Source organism: Enhydra lutris, unplaced genomic scaffold (assembly GCF_002288905.1).
Source record: "Enhydra lutris kenyoni isolate GAN:26980312 unplaced genomic scaffold, ASM228890v2 scaffoldscaffold9, whole genome shotgun sequence".
NCBI lineage: Eukaryota > Metazoa > Chordata > Mammalia > Carnivora > Mustelidae > Enhydra > Enhydra lutris.
The window spans coordinates 17,760,326-17,780,362 of NW_019154093.1; the positions used below are offsets into that span (position 1 = coordinate 17,760,326).

The following is a 20,037-nucleotide window of genomic DNA, read 5'->3' on the forward strand; positions in this document are numbered from 1 at the left end:
CACCTGCAGGGAGCGGTCTGATGAGGGCTGTGGTGTCCCCCAGGAGAGCCATGGAAGAGGAAGTTGCTAAGCTGAGCCCAGCTGGACCAGAGAAAACTTTGAAATCCTCCCAGACTTTGAAGGCCAGGAATCAACACCTCCTCCTTCCTGAAATGCCTGGGTTACAGTAAGCCCTCCCTCCGCCCTCCCCTAGCTCTCAAACTTGGCTTCCTTCTTCCTTTTCACGGGCTGTTTGCAGTCCTGTCCCATCTCTCCCACCTACCTGTAAACCTCCCTGGGCAAGGTCCTTTTCTACCTGCCCTAGAGGGTCCTGCACACAGTAACGGCTCAAAGAAACATCTGGCGAATGGCTAAAAGGAAGAGATCTTTAAAGATGGGGCACAACCTAAGACACCAGGACCCTACCCATCCTACAACAGGGAGGCCTGCCAGGTCTGTTGAAAGTCCACACTAAATAGAATAGATGATGCTTCCTCCACCATCTCACTGGTCCTCTCTCCCCGTTCTGTGCTTTCCTTCAGCACTCACCCCACCCCTGAACCCCTGACCCTGTCCCTTGTCCATCACTCTCAGCCATTCACCAAACATTAGCTAGCTGACCAACGTGCCAGGTACGTTCTAGGTGCTAAGGATACAAGTCATACAGACAGAGATTTCCACTCTCACAGGGTCGACATTCCAATGATTGGGTCAAGGGCAAAAGGAAAATAAGTAAGTAAAATACACGGAATGCCAATTGGTGACAGGTGCCATTGGAGGAAAAAGGGAAGGACAGGGAGTTTGAGGGAGTGATTTGAAATTTTTAATAGGTGGCCATGGGAGACCTCATTTGAGCAAAGGCCTGAGGGAGGTGGGGGAAGGGATTTTTTTTCCTTCTGTGTTTACTGACCCATGCCTGGCACCGAGAGCAGTACCTGGCATGCAGTAGGCAGGGAAGAATGAGGGCGGGAATGAGGGTGTGGGGAAGGGTAATTAATTTTTTAATTAAACTTCTAATTTTTATTTTGAGATAATTAGAGATTCACATGCAGCTGTCAGAAGGAATACCCTTCACCCAATTTCCCTCCATGGTGACATCTTACATGACCACAGTACAATATCAAAACCAGGAAAGTGACATGGAGACAAGGCACCGATGTGAGTCAGATTACCCCAGTTTGACACATACGCGCTGTGTACATGTGAGTGGTGTATTTAGTTCCATGCAATTGTAAGGATTAATCCATTTTTAAGGCGCAATGAGAAGCCAACTTGGAAGTGTCCACAGTTGAAGGAAAGAGGGGTGAAGGGAATCACCGTCACTCAGAAGGCTGGGCACTCTCACACAGGGGAGCTCCATTCAACTCCCACAGCCATCCTAAGAAGGCAGATATTCCAATCCCCATTTTACATATGTGAAAACTGAGGGGCTCAGAGAAGGTATGTATATATTGGAAGCCACACAGTTGATAGGCAGAGACCAGAACCCCAAACCCATGACTGTCTGGTTCCTTCCCTGGGCTCTTTCCTGAACGCAACAAGGGCCTCCACAGAAAAGCAGAGGAAGGAGATATCCAGCAGAAGGCCAGGCTTCAGCACACACTGGAAAAGAGAGGATGTGATGGAGGGATTGACGAAGAAGTCTCTGGGATTTTAAGTCAGAGAGAACAGAAGTCTCACTCACAGAAAGAAGACTGGAGAGCTAGAGCGTTCCAAAGCAGGCGAGGAGGGGGATGTCCCGGCTCAGCGCAGATCTGCTGTGTGGTCTTGGGCAAGTCAATGTATATCTCTGGGCTCTCGTCCCTCACTGTACAGGAGTGAGAATGGCCACCCATCCCATTTGCTCTAAGGCCAAAGAGAGATGAAAAGGTGGCTCTTGAAAAGCAGAAGTGCCGGAGCAACTGCCAAAACCAGAATGAAGAACTCAACCCAGCGGCCCAGACCGCCTGTGGTCTCCCAACGAAAATGACTGGCTCGCTCTCCCAAAGATAAAAATGCCGAATTGAGGTCAGCACACACAGAGAATCTCACTTTGTTTATAAGAGGCGGAGAGTGTGTGTTCCTATTAAATGCCTTCAAATCTCAGCGATGATGAGAGACCCAAGGCTGTTTATCACTGTGGATATTTACTTCCCTCATATACAAATCAGCTTGGGGGCCGTCAGAGCCGACGGCCCCTCACACGGCCGGCGTCTGCCACCCCGCCACCCTCGCTCTTCCCCAGTGCCCACACATGGTTTGAATTTATGGGTTTTAGCAGCTTTCATTTATATTGTGTGAGGATCACGGAATGACCAGCAAACAGAAGCTCTGTTCTAGGCCCTAGAAAAAAAACATGGAAGTGTGAGGATGGAGGGGTAGGGGCGCTGGGAAGATCCCTCCGACCCCAAGAGAAGCGGCTCCCACCCACGGGGTGGCCCAGTGGAAGCCCCGAGGGCCCCCGCGGGACTGGGAGATCAGTGCAAAACCATAGCCCCACAGAGACGGCCGGAGCGTGAAGGCGAGAAGGCGCTCAGGGGCCACGGCCACGCAGGGCCAAACGCCTGGGTGCCACGGTGGGAAACGCAGGCCATTGCCTAGATGTTTCGCCTCCTGCAACCAAACATCTGGAAATCTGGGAACAATGTGGGGTGCGGTTAGGGACTTTCTGTTTTCCTCCCGGATACTCAGGCGATGATGTGTGATAGAGCTGGTAATTTTACAGCGACACCCAGCATCCCTATGTGATACTGGGAGCCAGGCCCTTGGCAAACCCAGATTCATCAGAGGAGGCTCCTGCCCTCAAAGAACTTTGGTCTGTATAAACATATAAAAGACAATAAAATAAAAAATGCCCTTTCCCAGTGAGGTCAGAGCCAGTTTAGAAAGTGGCTCTGCAGCAGCAGGGGTGTGGTTTATGGTCTATGGGAGCTCACTCACACCCGCTAACGGCTGTCTGCGAGGGGAGGGAGCTTCCCGGGTCACACTGCTGGACTCCCAACCCAGTGCTCTCACTATTTAAGGATGATTTATAGACCGCAGAGCCCTCTGACCCCCACTTCGGCTTGAGGAACATTCAGGAACCACCTGCCTCTGCCTCACGCCACTCCCATTCTGAACAGGTGGAATCCCCCAAGTCAGCCATCAAAAGGGTCGCATGAAATGCAGGGCCCTGTTGTCCCACAGTAACTACTTTAGAAATGGGGGTCAGGGACTCCGACTCCCCGGCAAAAGACCCTGTGATACAGAACTACAGCTGGTCTCATTCAGCTGCCAGACACTTGTAGGATCTAGTTCCGAGAGAAAGAAAACACCCCCAAGTTCCTTCCTATTCCAGAAGCTGAGAGTCCTCCTTTGGCTCAGCGGTGAGAACATCCTGGATCCGATGAGAGGAAAGACCCTCCTACGTCATTTCCTTCCTTCAAGCCAAGGGGCTTGAGAATTTCCAGGCAGGCCTGGGTCTGATGAATGAATGAATTGCAAAGTACAGGAGTGGGGGACAGTGCCCCCCCAACACACCCTGGATAGAGCCCAAACTTCTTAACGGGTTGGTGAAGGCTCCACGATGTGGCCCGTGAGCCTCTCTGGCCAATCCCCTGGTCTCCCATGGCCCCTGCAGACATTCTCCACATGTAAGGACAGTTCCTCATCTGGGATCAGTATCACCAGTGCCAGCCCCATACACGCTGTAACTTCTGACCCTGGGAACACCATCTGTCCTCTACTACCAAGTACAGGTGGCATTATACTAAAGTCAAGCCAGGTACTGATGAGGATGGGGTCGTCTACCGTCTACCACTGGAATATCTTCACCAGCAAAGACAGTTCCTGGACAGCAAGGACACAGTCCCCTCCATCTTGGTAGCGTCTGTAGAACTTGCAGAATTCCTGAACCCCCGCAGAGGCCCAGCCGCCATGGGGGTGGAGGCTCAGGCTCAGCGTTCACCAAGGACACACAAGTAGGAGCTGCTATTTTGTCCATCTCCTGACACACATAACAGGGACTCTGTAGGCCCGGGGGCTGGGGGTGGCCCTCTGTCCCATTTCCTGCTCCCGCACCCACACTGGAGAGCTAGGCAGAGCAGCGATGTTACAATCGTAGACCTTCACTTCGTCTGGGCCCTCAGCCTGCCCTGCCATCCCCTCACCAGCCAAGGCCAGCTTCTGCCCTCGGTCCTCAGAAGAGCCTCGCTACTCCCCCAGGTCCTGGCCAACGGCCCTGCTCCCCCTCTTCTAACCAGAGCTGCAGCCTTCCTCAGGAGGGAACCTCAGAAGTCTCAACTCCCTGCCCCTCCCAACCTCTTACACCCCTGGTCTGGAAGAAGTGTGCCCTCTCCCCCCCAGACTCCAGTTCCTTTCAGCAGATGCCTGGAAATTGGGAGTCCAGGCTCTGCTGCCAGTCTTCTGGTTTAAATGCTAGATCCTCCATCCACTGGCTGTGTCCCCTTGAGTAAACGCATTAATCCTTCTATGGCTCAGTCTTCTCCCCTACAAAATGGGGCTGAGAAACCATAGCTGCCTGGGACACGGCAGTGAGGACGAGGTGGGGCAGCGCAGGTGACAGCCTCAGGCCCAGCCCCAGTGCCCCTGCAGGGAAGCCACCTCTCCCCTCCAGCCCCACAGTCATCGCCAAACCCCAGAGCGTGGACCTGCGCCTGGCACCGTGTCGCTCCTGCTGGCGCTTATCCAACAAACAGTGAAGGCAGGGATGAATGGACGAACAGTTTCGTAGTAGCTAAACCCATTAGCAACGCATTGACAGGGTACAGGTATCCCTTGCTCTGGGAAAATTCACTTTACGCCACTTCTCTTTTACAGAAGACCTACATTAGTACCTGTTTTCACCAACCGGAAGAAATCTGAAGAGGATTCCTTTAGGAAAAGGGGCAAGAAGGGGAAGTAGCACGCAGTATTTGTTTGGTAGCGAGCCATCAGAGAGGGGCCGAGAGCTCTGGGAGCAGCAGACCAAGAGGCCCACCCCACCGCGCTCCTCCCCGGGAACCGCACTCAGCATGTCAGCACCAAGCCACCACAGCTACGGGAGGTGCCTGGGAGTACCTGTGCCTTATCTTGGGTGTGCACCAGTTAGCAAGATGTGTGCTAAGTATCAGGAAAGCTTGAGAGGTTATTTTCTGGGTCTGGGCATGCTCACAAGTTTTTCCATATAAGTTAACGACGATTGCTTCTTTGCTTTGCGCCATAGGAACTCCCCGCTGCGGGATCGCAGGAGAAACCTGTGTTTCTCTCTGGGAGAAAGAGAAGAGGAAAAATACCTGCACACTGAGTACTACTGAGAGCACAGAGCGCTCGGGGGTTAATCAAGTCCTTCCCAGGCTTTATCCCTCGATTCTCCCCACGACTCGGAGTTGCTGCTGTTAACATTCAACTGAACTCTGCAGTGGAGGAAAGGACACTTAGATAGGGAATCTGCCCAGGTCATGATCGAACCCGTGACAGAGCTGGGCTCCGAGCCTGGGTCTCCAGCCTACATTTTTCAATCGCTCTGTCTAGTGCGTCCTTACTCCAGGGAGCAGTGGGAGATCACAGGGAAGCCAAACCAGAAAGGACGCAGTTGGACATTATAAACCACAGATGGTCAGCAAAAAAGGATCACGCTCTGGGTGGTCGGGCCCCACGGTTCCAGTCAGGTCAGCCAAGCATACGCATCCCTGCTCTGGGTGATGCTCAAGGCTTGAGAGCCTAAGGGATCAAGGACCATCTTCCCTGCAGGCTGGGTTTCACCTCAAGACCGTGTGAACATGAGCCAATCACAATCATTACAAGGACCACGACTTCAACCAGCAGGGTTAGCATTCAACACCTCGAGCTGCGTGCCAGGCGCTCGGGCGAGGTGGTTTGTAGGCATTACCTCATTTACTCTTCACAACACACCAGGGGGGAAATACTATGCGAACCCCGTTTTGTCAGATGTGAAAACATACCCCAGCCCTCCAGCCAAAGTGGTGCAGTGGGAATTCCGAATCCAGGCCGGTCTCTCTATGAATGCAGAAGATCTAAGCACAAATCCTGGCTCCACCATTTTGCACAAAGTACTTAGCCTCAATTTCCTCAAAACGCTGAAAATGATAGCTGCCTTTCAGGACTGTTTTAGGAATTTATTGTGACACACCAGGGACCTCGCGGGGGACAGGCACTAAGCAACAATGGCTCTCTTGGGGGCTGGATAGGAAAAGGCAGAATCAAGTTAACAGAGGGAGGGGTGGAAACACTTCTCTGCCTGCCCTCTGCATGTTCCCAACCTGGCAATTCTGACTAACAGTCCACTTGCTTCCCCTCACGGCTTTTTGCCTCCCCCATCTCCAGGGTCCCAGAGCCCCTTCAACCTGCAAGATCTCCACCAAGAACCCTGCATTCCTTTCTCACCACACTCCTGGCAAAACTACACAGATGGGAGCAGAATAATAGGAAACCACCTGCCAGACTACCAGCAGGCCTAGGCATGGGGCTTATGTCATGCTGGGTCAACTAAACATCCCAGTCAAAGTCAAGTACAATGACCAAGTATTATTACCACTGAGGTCCAGCAGGGTCTCAGTTTACCCTTCCCACGACCAACCCAGAGCTCTTCCAGAGGAACCGCAGCCCCACTAGTGGGTCTGGTGTTGGAAAATGTCTCATAATCCAACGGATGCTTCCAGCCACCCAGCTGGAGAGGCAGGGGGAGTGAAGCATTGGGAGTCGAAAGAAACGGAAGGAGGGGCAGGAAACTGAGGTAGGCCCTCATAGGTGTCCTCGTGGGGGAGGGGAGGAAGAGCGGTAAAGCCAGTCAAAGACTGAAAATTGCAAAGCGGGATGCAAATGATTGGAATTACCTCTGCCAAGTACACTTTTGTCTCCTCTCAGACTCAAGGCTGAGCAGTTCAAGAAATAGAAACCCTGTGAACCAAGGCTGGGCCAGAGAGATTTCCAAAAGGCTTTCTCTGCCCGCATCTTCCTTTTCAAAGGGCTTTAAAATGGGACCGAGACTTGAATGACGAATGGCCTAGAAGGCGCATTAAGACCCCAGGAGGTAATACCGGCCAGGAAACTTTAAATAACCTTAATAGGGAGGAAGCAGGTAAGTCCTTGAAACAGAAGAAGCGGAAGGGGGAAAAAAGCCTCGCCTTTTAACTTTGCCCTGCGGCTTCCCGGGCAGGGCTGGCCCCGGTGGGCGCGGCTCGCCCCGAGGTGCGGCTCCTGCCACCCGCCGCGGCCCCTCCCGCCCGCCGCACTTCTAAAGAAACGTGCACTTGAGCTCGCGGGGCCAGAGCTGGCTGCGCGGCCGGGGCAAAGCGGACCCAGCTCCCAGACCGCCGGGCTCCATCCTGCGCTCGGTCCCAAGGGGCGGCAGGCTGCGGCCGCGGAGGGCAGACCCCAAGCCGGCCGTTTCATTCGGTCTCTCCTGGCCGCAGCCCACGCAGCAGGACAGCGGGTCCCGCCCCTGCGTCCGGTGTAGGCACCGCCAGTCTCCCGGGCCTAGCACCCCGCAGCACCGGCCTGCTAACTTTTATTACTCCTTAAGATCTCGACCTCATCTAGGCTTCCTCCGGGAAGCCTTCCCAGATCTTCCCAGGACAATGTCCCCCCAACACCAGGTTATAGGCGGCGACCTCCCTCAACCTCCTCCCCACTCCAAAAGGAAGCAGCTTCCGGAAAAAGCGACATCGTTCTTGCTCACGTTTTGATGTCCAGCACTTATCCCAATGTCTGGCACAAAGTGGGAGCTACAAAGCATTTCTCGTGCTAATTTAAAAATCCAACAGTAAGTGTGAGCTAGAGTTTCCTGAGTGCGAGTTTTGCATCTGGTACTGTACTACAGTGCTTTACACTAAGCAAGAAATCCTCCAACGGCAGGATAAAGTTGACTGAGGAGAAGACTGAGGCACAGAAATGTCATATACCTAGTCCAAGGTTACTGACACTCCCAAGAAATTCAGTGATCCTGGACACTGAAGGAGCCTGGGGCTGTCTCCAGCCAAGGCTTTGCAGAAGTGGGGGTTCTGAGCGGAGTCTGTGCCCCTGTGTGTAAATAAAGATTAAGTCTTATTTTTAAAGGTAGAGTTCAGACCAGGATGTTCCTCTGAATGAGCGAGGCAGGGAGGATGCTTTACACAAAAGATTTAAGAGAAAATGAGAAGCAAATCTTAACACTTCCCCCTGCTCTTCCTGACCCGATGGGAAGAGTGAACCCCAAGAATAAAAGGTGACAAACAAGGTCTCAGGACTCAGGGCAGGGGAGCTATTTGCCCTGCCTGTAGGGGAGGGAGGAGGTGGTCAGGTACTGATCTGAAATCTCCCACCTTACCGAGTCAGGGGAGGGACAGACCCCACCAGCAGGTGCCACTGCACCTGTCCTGTCGTCCCAGGCTGTCACCCGAAGGTGGCACAGGGCTCTGGGTTGCATGGGCCTGGCCTGGGACCTGGCTTTTTTCAGGGGTACTCAGGCATTCAGGGGGGTCCCGGTGCAACTCACCCACTGATACAGTCTGAATGTGCCTTCCTCACCCTAATTCATATGTTGAAGCCCGAGCCCCCACAATGATGGTATTGGGAGATGGAGAGTTTATGAGATAATTCAGTTTAGAAGAGGTCATGAAGGTGGGGTCCTTGTGACGGGCTTAGTGCCCTTATGAGAAGAGACATCAGAATGTCTCAGCAGCTCTTTCCCACTTTCAACTCAACTCATCTCTCTCTCTCCCCTACCTCTCTTGCTCTCTCCACCTCTCCCACCCCAATCTCAGACTTCCAGCCTCCAGCAAAGTAAATTTCTGTTGTTTGAGCCACTGGGTCTGCGGGATTCTGTTATCCTAGCAGTCCGCAGACTGAGACACCCATCAATCCTCCGAAGACACAATGCTTTTTTGCAATATATACAAATATTGAATCAGTACGCTGTATACCTGATTGTTATGTTAATTATACCTCAATTTAAAAAAGACATAAATAAGTAAATGAAAAAGTCCCACAGTGCTGAAAATCCATTCCATCACACCATCTAAACACAAACTGCTAAGTTAGCATTAGGTGGCATCTGCCCACAGCATACAATCTAGCGACCACGAATTAAAGTCTGGCTATAAAGGGGCATTGGAAGAGTCCAGGCTTTAAAAATGATTGCCCTTAGGAATCCGAACCACTTCAGAGGAGTCCAAGTCAGCCGAACAATAAATACTGGAAAGGGCTATCAGGTAGAGGGAACAGCAGAAGCCTGTGCATGGAGGCATGACCAAGGACTGTGTGGCAGGGAGGGAGGGAGCAAGAACTAGAAGAGGTCAGCACCACGGGGGCCCAAAATCCAAGTAGCCAGTAAGGGAGAAAATAAAACATTTTTTTTTTAAAGATTTTATTTATTTATCCAACAGAGAACACAAGTAGGCAGAGAGGCAGGCAGAGAGAGAGGAGGAAGTAGGCTCCCCGCCGAGCAGAGAGCCCGATACGGGGCTCGATCCCAGGACCCTGAGATCATGACTTGAGCCGAAGGCAGCGGCTTTAACCCACTGAGCCACCCAGGCGCCCAGAAAATAAAACATTTTAAACGGAAAATAAAGTGGGACAGTAGTGAGCCTGGAGAGGCTCAAGTGTGCTCTGGATAGTAAAGAGGAGGGGGGAAAAGAGCCCTTTGTTTGCAAGTAACAGAAGAGGAAGAAAAAACAAAGTGTTCTAGGATGGAGAGAGAGAGAGAAATCCAGTAGGGCCCACGGATGTCACAAAGTGCTGACCAAATGGGCCAGCAATGGGACTGAACTCTTCTGCTGTCTCAGGTAGGAAGTCTGAGGACTTTCGGTGAATACAGAGGCCAAGAGGCGGCCCCTTCTTAGCATCCAGGGCTGCCAACACCCCAACCACAGAATACACCGCAAAGCCCCAACTTTAGAACAGGAGCACATTCTGTCTAATTTTGTAATCAATTGTGAGCTTAGCTGGTGCTAGATTTTGAATCGCAGTCTATTAGGAAAGAAAAGACTGTCTCGGTAATACTTACAAAGTAAAATATGTGTGGAGAGAATATCATAAAATCTCATAAGAAGAAATTCCACAGAGGGAAAGAACACAGAACGGACATGGCTGGGTCACCAGGGAAAGCTTCCGTTGAGTCTTCTGGAGTAGATTAGATTTAGGAGCATTCCGGGAGGACTTCTTGGAGGAGGCACAGCTTTGAGCAGAGCCTTGGAAATCGCACAAGATTCAGAATTAGAAGAGAAAGGGAGGAAATTCCTGGAGAGGGAGGGGGCTCAGGAAAGCAACAGTGTTTCCAAGCTTGGGGCAACAGTTTTGTGTTCCAGCGGATATACTGTGTAGATTTAAAAGCCTGTGATCTCAAGGAGCTGCTAGGAGAGACAGCTTGGCAGCCGCTGAGCACAACTGAAGGCTGGGCCACCAGCTGCCTGTGGATTAAGTAGGCGGACAGAGAGCCAGTGATGGGGGATAAAAGGGAGTGAAGTGGATACTACTTAGAAGCAAACTCAAGAGGGGAAGAACGCTGCCAGGCCACGGCTGTCCTCGCATTCTTCAGCTTCCTCCCTTGGAAAGCTGCATTACCAGGCGACCTCTTCCTGGCTTTGAGAGATGTCCAAATGGGAACTATTAACAAAGGCACATTCCCATTTTTATCTCCGTCACAGAGTGCTTCCCCGCTCACGCTTTCTCCCTGTGGCCCGGGATCGGGTTGGCGGGTTGTGGGAAGGAGATCAATGTGTTTGCCGATGGGGCTTCTTGGAATTCTTGAGGACTGGTCCCTTCCAACTCTTAACATTTTAGAAGTCTGTGTCTATGAGCTGAAAATTCTTCAAAGCTCAGCGGCTAGGATTTCATGATGTGAAGATTCTTCGAGTCAAAAAATGCCTCTGAGCCTCATGTTCTAAGATTTCACCATTCTTAGATTCCCCGAGCCGCCGGGTCCTGGCGTATGATTCAGAGAGTATGCAAGTGTGGAAGACTTCACGCTGTGAGCTTCTGATCCCAAGACTAGACTATTTCATGACATCTTGGTCACCTCTGGCTTTCTGGCCTCGCTCTCCTTTGATGGTGGTACCTAAGCCATCCTGTGTGTCTGCTCCTGAGTTTGTTTTCCTCCTGCCACATGTTGGGAAAATATATTCCATGTTCAAGTGTGAGTTACCCAGGTCAGAGAGAGCGGACAGAGCCTTTTGAGCCAGCAGGGATTCTCTGCAAACCGCTCTCCGTGCACACAAAGAACCTGGGATTACGCATGCTGGGGTCAGTGCTAGGGGGTCCCCAGAGGGACTTCCGTACCATGTGACACACATTGGCTGAACAGCTCCCAACCACAGAGCTCCAGTAGGAGACAGCAGGTGGGGCGGGCAAAGGTGAAGCTGGAGGACCCTTGTCTCTCAGTCTAGGATCTGGTGTTACTAGGCCAGCTTGTTCTGATCCAACTCTGACTGAGGGGCTCGCACCCCCTGGGTGACCTCTGGGGAGAAGAGGATTCAGCATGACCTGGGAGCCTCGGGGAGGTGTCTGTTCCCTTCATTCCTAGAAGGGCACAGAGATCTGATAGGAGGCCCTGAGTAGGGACCAGAGCTGCAGGCTCGAGGGACCAGGGTCTTCGCTGCTGTGGCTGCTGTGGAGGCTTGGGGAGGGTGGGAGGACTTGAGAATGGCCACTCCTGCAGGATGGGAAATGAGAGGCATGTTCTGAAAGATGGGCACATACAATAGGAAGAGAAAGGAAGAACAGTCTCCTTGCGAGGTGTGGAGAACCAGGACGCAAGAGAGACTAATACACAGGTGCTCTATGCCTCAGTTGCTATGACTTTAAAATGGGACTAATGATCCCCACTCTCCCTGGCTGGACAGTGACTCTGCAACTAAAGACTAGGCCATTCCCAGGTCTGCCCCCAGCACTGCACGGCCCAGCACAGGAAGGCACTCTGGCTGAGTGAGTGAGGAAGCCAGTGACGGAGAGGAGCCCCAGGGAAGGAGAGGCTCCGAGGCTGGGCAGGTGTCCAGGGGCTGTGCCACAGCAGGCTGGGCTCTCTGCTCCACAGACTGGCAGCGGGAGGCAGCAGGATCACCTACCGGAACCAACAGGCTTCCAGATAATTAGGTATCAGCAGCGGCCTGCCGAAGATTAGACTATCAGCCCCACCCAGGCTCAAACCTCAGGGTGGCCCCGGGCCTTTAAGATGTGGGGGCCAGAGATGAGCGCCGGAGAAGTCAGAATGGTGCTGACCCTGGAAATTATCCAGCCCACCCCTCGAGGGACAGAGGGAGCAACCGAGGCCCAAAGAGGGAAAAGGACTAGCCCAAAGTCACAGGCAAGGGAGGAATGAGGTGAGGGCTAGAACCTGCTTTGTATGTGCACTACCCGCTTGATGATGTCGACATTTTGTGTCCCCGTAGGAATGCACGGAGCTATTCAAGTTCAAGGAGGAGGTTCCTCACTGTGGCTTATACAGTCCCCATTCATTCACTCATCCCTTAGTGCAAGATGGCCGAAGGGAAGCAGGATGGTCATAACATGATGTCTGACCATTCATTCATTCATTCTTTCATTCCCCAAGTATTTGTTGAGCACCTAATAACATGTGCTGGCCCCTCAGGGTATAAGTACAGGCACTCTGACTATAAGGAGACTCTTCTTTGTTCAACCGTGCGGACTTAGCCAGTGTTAGGGGCAGATTCACAGTGGTCCCTTGGAAAGCTAAGGACTTCTTCCAAGAACGAAACTCATGCGCAGAGTATCTTTGGGAATTTCTCTTTTCGAATCACCTTCAGATCCAATTTATAAGCCAAGGGGAAAATCAATTTGGGCCCATTTCAATGATCTCTATCATATTTTATTTCATTTTTGGCAAAAAATGATTATCTCCCCCAATTCCAACACACACACACACACACACACACACACACACACACACGTCACCAGGTAGTGTCATCTGACTACTAAAAACAAAAATGAACTCATCTTTCAGATGCCTGAAAATCTTGGGCTCTAGCGTCAGACACACCTGAGTTGGAATGCTGAGTCCCCCAGCGTGGCTGTGTGAGCACCGCCCCCATTTATTGTCTGTGAAAGAGACATGACGATATGACTTGTCACATCTCCATGAGCACCAGAGAATATGTACTTATGAGGTATAACACAGGGCCCTGTGTGGAGGCAGAGCTCAATCAATGATGGTTTCGTGGTTTCTAACTCTCTAGTGAGGGGGCTGAAGAATTTTACAAACACTCTGGACGCCCTTGGCCACCATGCCTGAGGGCTCAGGCACCCACATCGGCTGGGTAACGTCCACATGTCTGTTACAACACAGCCAAGTACAGAATGGCGGGGTCCTTGCTATGTTGTGCCTGGAGAGAATTAGAGGCATTCTCATCCAGTGTGTCCACTGTTACGGGTGGGGGAGGACTGAGGCCCCCTAGAGGGAGAAGGACGTCCCCTGATCAGCCCCGCTAGTTAGTGGCAGCCAGTGCCAGTCTCGGGAGGCAGCCGACAGAGCCGATTGAAATCTGCAGGTCCCAAGACTGTCACAAGATCTGGACTCAAGGCTCAGGCATCCCCAGGTCCCTGTGGGCAGGGGCTGCCACTACCCCACTCCAGCGTTGCTCTGTTCTACAAAGAATGGGCGTGGATATGGCTGATGGAGAAGGTGCCACAGGGCAGAGATGAGGCGTCCCCTGGCACCTCCCTCTTCCCCTGTCCTGGAGACCTGCCCTAACTGTTTCCCAAGCACAGGACCTACATCGAAGTAGTCATTTTACACACAAGCAGTGTCTTCTCTTTGCCTCACAAAACCCGCTCGATTGTGGAAGGCTGGTCACCCCTGCCCCATCTGACAGACGGCAACACCAAGTTATACCTGAGTCATTGGCTTTAGAGCCAGAGCAGGGACTGAAACCCAGAAGCAAGTCTGCTATCTCTCAGCTGCTGTGTGAGCTGTCTAACACAGCAGGGCCTTCACCATCATCACTCCAACCGCATAGCCAAACAAAATACTTTCTCTGTAAGTAGAAGTGCTCCAAGAAGTAAAATGTTAGGCCCCTGAGCCCTAAAGGGGAGAAAGAAACAACAGGAAGGACTGAAGGAAGAATCGGAGAAGGACAGGAAATATGGAATGGGCACGGGGCAGCAGGAAGCGGGAAGGCTTCATCTAGGGCCAGCTAGACCGGCTCTGTGCCTCATCAGCCACGTGACCTTGGGCAAGTAGTCCAGACTTTCTGAGCGCTCACCTGAGCCAGCATCCACCAAAATGGAAAAGCTGCCTCCTGCGTGCAGGGGGCCTGGCAGGTGGAATGGAGTCCAACTGTCCCGTGGAATGTCAGGCCTGGAAGGGGCTTCAATAATGACCTAATCCCGGCATCTCATCTCACAGGCAGGAAAAAGTAGGCCAAGAGAGGGGAACTGACTTGCCCAAGGTCATACTGCAAACCCACGTTCATGCTGGGCCCAGCCCTCTCAGTTTATATTGAAATCAGAGACCAGACACGTTTTCAGGGGCTCCTCCTCCCCATGGAATCCTAAAATGTATGCTTTCTTTCTCCACTTAGCAAAGGAAACATGTGCGATGTCTGCCTAGAAGAAAATATAAAAATTTGAGAAATACTAAAACTCAAACGAAAACCCTAGCTCTTAACAAAAAGTCTCTCTCTTTAAAGGTTCCTTTTTCCCGCCTTCCTCTCTCATTGTTTCCCCGCACCAAATATTTTGCAATAACAGTAATGCTGAGAGGAAAGAAAAAATAAAAATCTGATGCACTTAACAGATATTTTGGTACAATAATGCATCACAGATGTTCATATCAAACTGTGCACGCGCACATACAATTTTACGGAGAAGGCTGCTCGTTTCTGACTTTGGGGTTGAGGACCCTTAACACGGCCATCCGCCCAAGCCCTGGAATCCCTCCCTTCCCAGTCAGCCCGCAGCTGCCCACGGGGATGGAGGAGAGATTTCAGCACCTCGCTCCAAAATGATAACAGGACAAATTGGCGGGGGTCGGACACTCTGGCAGGTGGTGAAGGGTGTGCAGATTAGGGAACCAAGAGGAATCCTGCTTTCTTTTGTTCCGGGCTTGCTTCCTACAGCCCTCTCGAGGAGCTCGACCCAAGAACAATTTTAAGAGCGCGCCCAGGCTGGTGGATGGGGTGGGCGCATTTTTGAAACCAGAGATTTGAGTCCGTTTGATCTTCAAACATGGGCTTTGGAGACTGTCAGCGGGCTCCTTGCTGGCCGATAAATGGCTCTCAGGAACTTTTCCTAAAACGTAACTTCACACACTTGCCAGCAAATGTTCTCAACCTACCAAAGCCGTCATTTGGTTGAACAGCAATGTTTCCAGACACCGAAGAAAGATAGTTTTGTTGTTTTAAGAGAGACAGATTAAAGCCAGGGGCTCTTGCACCAGAGGGCTTTCTAGGCTCCCTCTAGCTCTCCTCCGATTCCTCTGTGGTTGGTACAAAGAGGGTGCGGACAGTGATCTCGGATTCCCCACCTCCCCGGCCTAAAAAAGATATCGAGGCCAGACGTGAGGTCTCTGAACAGAGAGGCCTCCCACAAACCTGCCTCCAAAATGAGATGGGCGGTGAGCGCTGTGGAGCCCGACACAGATAATATCAGCTCCCGAGGCTGGCAAGAGAAAAGTCACTTCAGAGGGAGAAAGCCGCTATGTGCAGAGGCTTCAGGGCCCGGGCCAGAGAATGCACAGGATTTTCCCCCGTGGAGAAGGAGTCAGGCGTAGTCAGAACCCTGCGGGGCGTGACTAACTGCCCCAATATTCCTGCCACCGGGGCCCTCTGGGTAAGGACTCCACAATTATGGGAGAGCCAGCAGGAGAACCGACAAACCCTTCTTTCATTTGGCCGGCAAATCAATCTGGCTTCTTACCTCCCTGGGGACAATATTGCATTTCCCCTGGAAAAACAAAGGCCAGAAGATCTCCAAAGGGGGATCGGTTTCGGCCACTGTTTCCCTGGGGAAGAGTCTGCCACATCCTGGGAGCAGCAAGCAGGTCTAGTCCCAGTGGTAGTTTCTAGCCTGGCCAACTTATGAGGCTGCCTCCTGAACGGAGAAGCATGCCTTGGGGGCCGCACCCCACCCGGCACCTTGGCCCAAGCCCTGTTTTTGCGCCACCTTGCCGGAGCCACCAGCCCTGACGTGGAGCCCCCGTCTCCAGACTGACAGCCTGTCCTCCAGGCACAGATGTGAACTCATTGTTCCCAGGGTCTCCGAGCTGAGTTTGGGGCCAGTGAGTTACAAGTGACCTCTGCCCACGGAGATGGGGCTTTTAATGACATTTTGCTGGATCGGGTCTCTGGCAGCCGGAGATTTTAAACCCCCAAAGCTCTTCCCTTCCCCCACTGCCCCTGCTCTCGAGGTCCAGAAACCAGAACTGTCAACCTTTAAGTGAACAGACTGCTCTGAAATTATTAACCCCAAAACTCTCCTTGTTGACTTTCTCCAGGCCCAGGGAGGCAGTCCGAGGGTCGCCTAGAGCCATGCAAGAGCGGGCCCAGGCTGCTGGATGGGGTGGGCAACTCAGAAGTGCTTAACCCTCAACAGCCAGCCAGAGCCACGGGGCACTGGGTCCGGGACACGTCCCCTGCCCCCAAAGCTGCAGGAACCACGACTCCCTCTGCGCACCCTCTGTCCATACACGCTGCTGCCCAGGTGGGCTCACGGAACCACCTCGGGACAGCCTCCTGCTCCTGAGACCCCGGGAGGCCTCAGGGAAGCTGGACATAAACCTACAGCTTGCTCTTTTTGTTTTCCTCACTCTGATGCTCCCAGGAAAATTCTTTCCGCTCAGGCAAGCACAGCAAGTGGGGAGTGCCTAAACCCAACAGGTAGCATGCTGACATAGAAGCAGACACCCCAACTCTTAGCCCGAATTCTAGCACATATCAGCTTGCCCCCGACCCGCCACTCAAGTCGCCTGAGAGGTGACGTCCCCACCCGAAAGAGCCTCTCCCATAGGAAAGAGCCTCTCCCATAGGAAGGCTCCTGAAGGAGGAAGGCCATCGAAGAGAAGGACAGCAGGGCTGCCCGGTTCAGCCAAGGGCCTACCTGGGAGAAGTTGAGCCCATTAAGAGGGTGGCACTGCTCCTCCACCCGCTCCACGGCCCCGGTGCTCTTCTTCATCCTCTCGGCCTGCTGGGCCAGGTAGAGATCCAGCACTGGCACGCCGCGGGAGCGCACGTCCGTCTCCGTGAGCGAGTTGACCATGAGCATCACCCACACGGGTCTCTTGCGCTCCCAGTTGCCCGCGATGGCGTTGAACAGGTAGTCGGCATAGAGCCCCTTGCCCCGCTGCGCCGGTGTCATCCATGAGGGCATCATCAGCTTCACATAGTCCAGGTGGCGCTTCAGGCGCCAGTAGAGCTCCCGCGGCAGCACGTCCTGCAGGTTCTCGCCGTGCGGGAGCAGCTGGCAGCTGGCCAGTGCCGAGATGGTGTAGGGGTCGGTCAGGTCCAGCTCAAAGTAGACTCGAGCGCTGGCCTGAAAGGCTGCCTTGGAGTTGTCCGGGATGAAGTCCCACACGCGCGTGTAGGGCACGTGGATGGTGCCAAAAAGGTACGCTGGGGGGTCACGCCGGATCGTCCACAGGAAGGAGTTCAGCTCCCTCTGCTGCAGTGGGAGAGAAGGCAGGCAGTGAGGCCACAGGCAGTGCAGGAAACCAGGGGTAGCCCAGGGAGACGCGGGTGGGGGTGGGTTGGGAGGCAGAGGCCCACAAGGGCTCAGGGCAAGAGCAAGGACTTCGGAAGCAGGAAGACTGACATTCAAATGCGGCCTTTGCCCTGTCTTAGCTGCATGATCTTAAGCACACTGTTCCGCTTTCCACAGACTCGGTTTCCCCATCTGTGAAATGGGGGTGAGAGCAGCACCTCAGGGGAGGGTGACAAGATAAAACACCCGTTAGTGAGCCCTAAGAGCAGCGCCAGGCACAGAGGAGGCACACACCAAAGGAAGCTCTCGTTCCGATTAGCTTTCCCTGTGAGGGCCAAGGACCGCCGCAGCACCTGAGAACAATCGTGCCCGGCCAAGCCAAACCTTCCCCGGTGGTGTTGCGTGTGGAGGGTGGGGGAGAGGGGAACCAAGAGTCCTGCTCTGGCAAGAAGGGAGGAAGTCATATAACTTTTAAATCCAGCCATTAGAAGATACATGCCAAGAGCACTTTGAAAGCAGAACACCTATTAAAAATAGCACACCTATTTAAACAGCTACTTCCCATTCACCGGGGCGGATCCGGCGTTCTAGTCTGAGGGAAGGCCTGGAGTGTATGCTGCTTGGCTCCACCACAGATGAGAAAGCACTTTAAAAGCTGCAGGCTAAATACTCGGACTTAGTCCCAAGAAAGGTACATACCCTGGGGCTTCCGGCTCCTCCCCTAAAACGCTATACCTGGCCTCAACTCCAACTCTGTCATCTTCTAAGATCTGAAGCTCTGAGAAGTGTTTGTGGGGGTGAGGAGGGGCATGGACACAGAGGTCCTTTCTCCAGATCTAGCACTGGACCAGGACTTAAGGCACACAAGAAAGAGACTATCATTTCTCCCAGGCAAAGTCATTTTCCAACCAGAAAAGCCCCTGGACGGGCTATGACCACCTGCAGCCCGAGGTCAACCTATAAAATGTTTCTGCCTGATTCCAGCACAAATGAAAACTGTGTGACAAGGTGGGTGGGAGATCATTACCTTATTTTACTAACAACTAAAAATCGTGAATCCTAGCATAGGGGAGCTAGACTTGCCCCGCGCTCCCAACTGGCCACCGACCTCCCAGTTCCTGCGAAAATCAGGACACTGGAAGTGCACCTTGCCCAAGGTCAACTACTCCCTGCTAACCCAGCAGTGAGCAAGGACCCTACAAAGCCTTTTCCTGTTCCCCGGCCTCCAAATAAGTGTTATTTTCAATGCATCAATTTACACTTGGAGGGAGGGAGACTGAGAGAAATCAAGGGATTCTGTAGTTGAGAAGGAAAATTTAGAAGAACCAGTAATTACTCAGCTCCCAAGGAGATATTAGGCCAGCATGCGCTGGCACTTCCTTTTCCTCTCCTCTGGAATCTTCCTCCTTTTTGTGAAATGGGGGCAGTTGGGAGACTGGGTGCTGGGCCCTGGGCTGGAGAGGGAGACAGAGATGGGAACCAGCACCAGGGAGAAAGTTTGCCTTAGGTTAGAGTGGGAGGACCGGGGAGAGAGAAGCCTGTGAGAGGGACAGAGTGGAAATTGGAGAGAGGAAAGGTCTGATGGAAGTCAGCACAGAGAAGGACAAGGGATGGTAGAAACAGGGTCAGAAGTGGGCAGAGAGCAAGCAGAAGGGTAAAGACAGGATAAAGTAAGAAAGAAGCGAGTCAAAGGGGTAGAGGAAGGAAACGTCCAAGCAGGACCAGGAGCGAAAGTCGAGGAGAGCCCGAGAGCGTCAGCGCGTGGAGAAGGAGCTGGAGAGGGAGCGCCCCATCTCGGCTCCCGGCGCGGAGCTGGAGCCCGGGCGGCAGGAGCCGGGGAAGGGCGCCCGAGGCAGCGCCCGGCGAGCAGAGATGGAGCGGGTGGGCTGAGGCGGGTGCGGAAGGCAGGACCCCCCAGCCCTCGTCCCCACGGGTTGGAGTGGCTGGGCGGCCGGGAGAGTGGCTGGGCAGGCGCTCGCTCACCGATCCGGGCGGCCGGCACTGTCCTCCGTCCGGGGGCTGCGGGCGGGCGCGGGCGGTGGCGAGGAGGGCGGCGAGCAGCGGCCCCGCCAGGGCGGCGTGCATCCTGCCGGGGCCCGCGGGACGCGGGGACCCTCCTGGGCGGCGCCCCCTCGGCGGGGCGGGGAGCCCCCAGCTGGGCACGGAGGTTCCTCCGGGACGCGGGGCTCCAGCGGCGGGATGCTGGGAGCCCTCTGGGGCGGGGCTGGGTGTCCCTGCCGGACCTGGGGGTCCCTCTGGGGCGGGGCTCCGTCTGCTGGAAGAGGGGGACCCTCTGAGGCGGGGCCCCTCCCCAGGCGCGCAGCCCCGTTGGCCGAGTCCGGGGTTCTGAGAGCGCGCGGGTACCGGAGCGCGCCGACGTCCCGGAGCTGCGTCGCGGTCCAGGGGCGCGCGGGGTCCCGGGGCGGTACCGGGCTCCCAGGGCGCGCGGGGTCC

The 20,037-nt window shown here is 53.7% G+C and overlaps 1 protein-coding gene across 1 annotated transcript in view; it reads right to left on the reverse strand.

Annotated features, from left to right (window-relative positions):
* The window catches only part of LOC111143433 (TraB domain containing 2B), a 223,895-nt gene extending 204,227 nt beyond the window's left edge, over positions 1 to 19,668 (reverse strand). Inside the window, exons 1-2 of the mRNA XM_022497173.1 lie at positions 19,567 to 19,668; positions 16,984 to 17,544 (exon numbers count right to left, since the gene is read on the reverse strand). Of these exons, the coding sequence (XP_022352881.1) occupies positions 16,984 to 17,544; positions 19,567 to 19,668 (663 nt within the window). The remainder of the gene's footprint in view (positions 1 to 16,983; positions 17,545 to 19,566) is intronic.
* Positions 19,669 to 20,037: the final 369 nt, after the last annotated feature.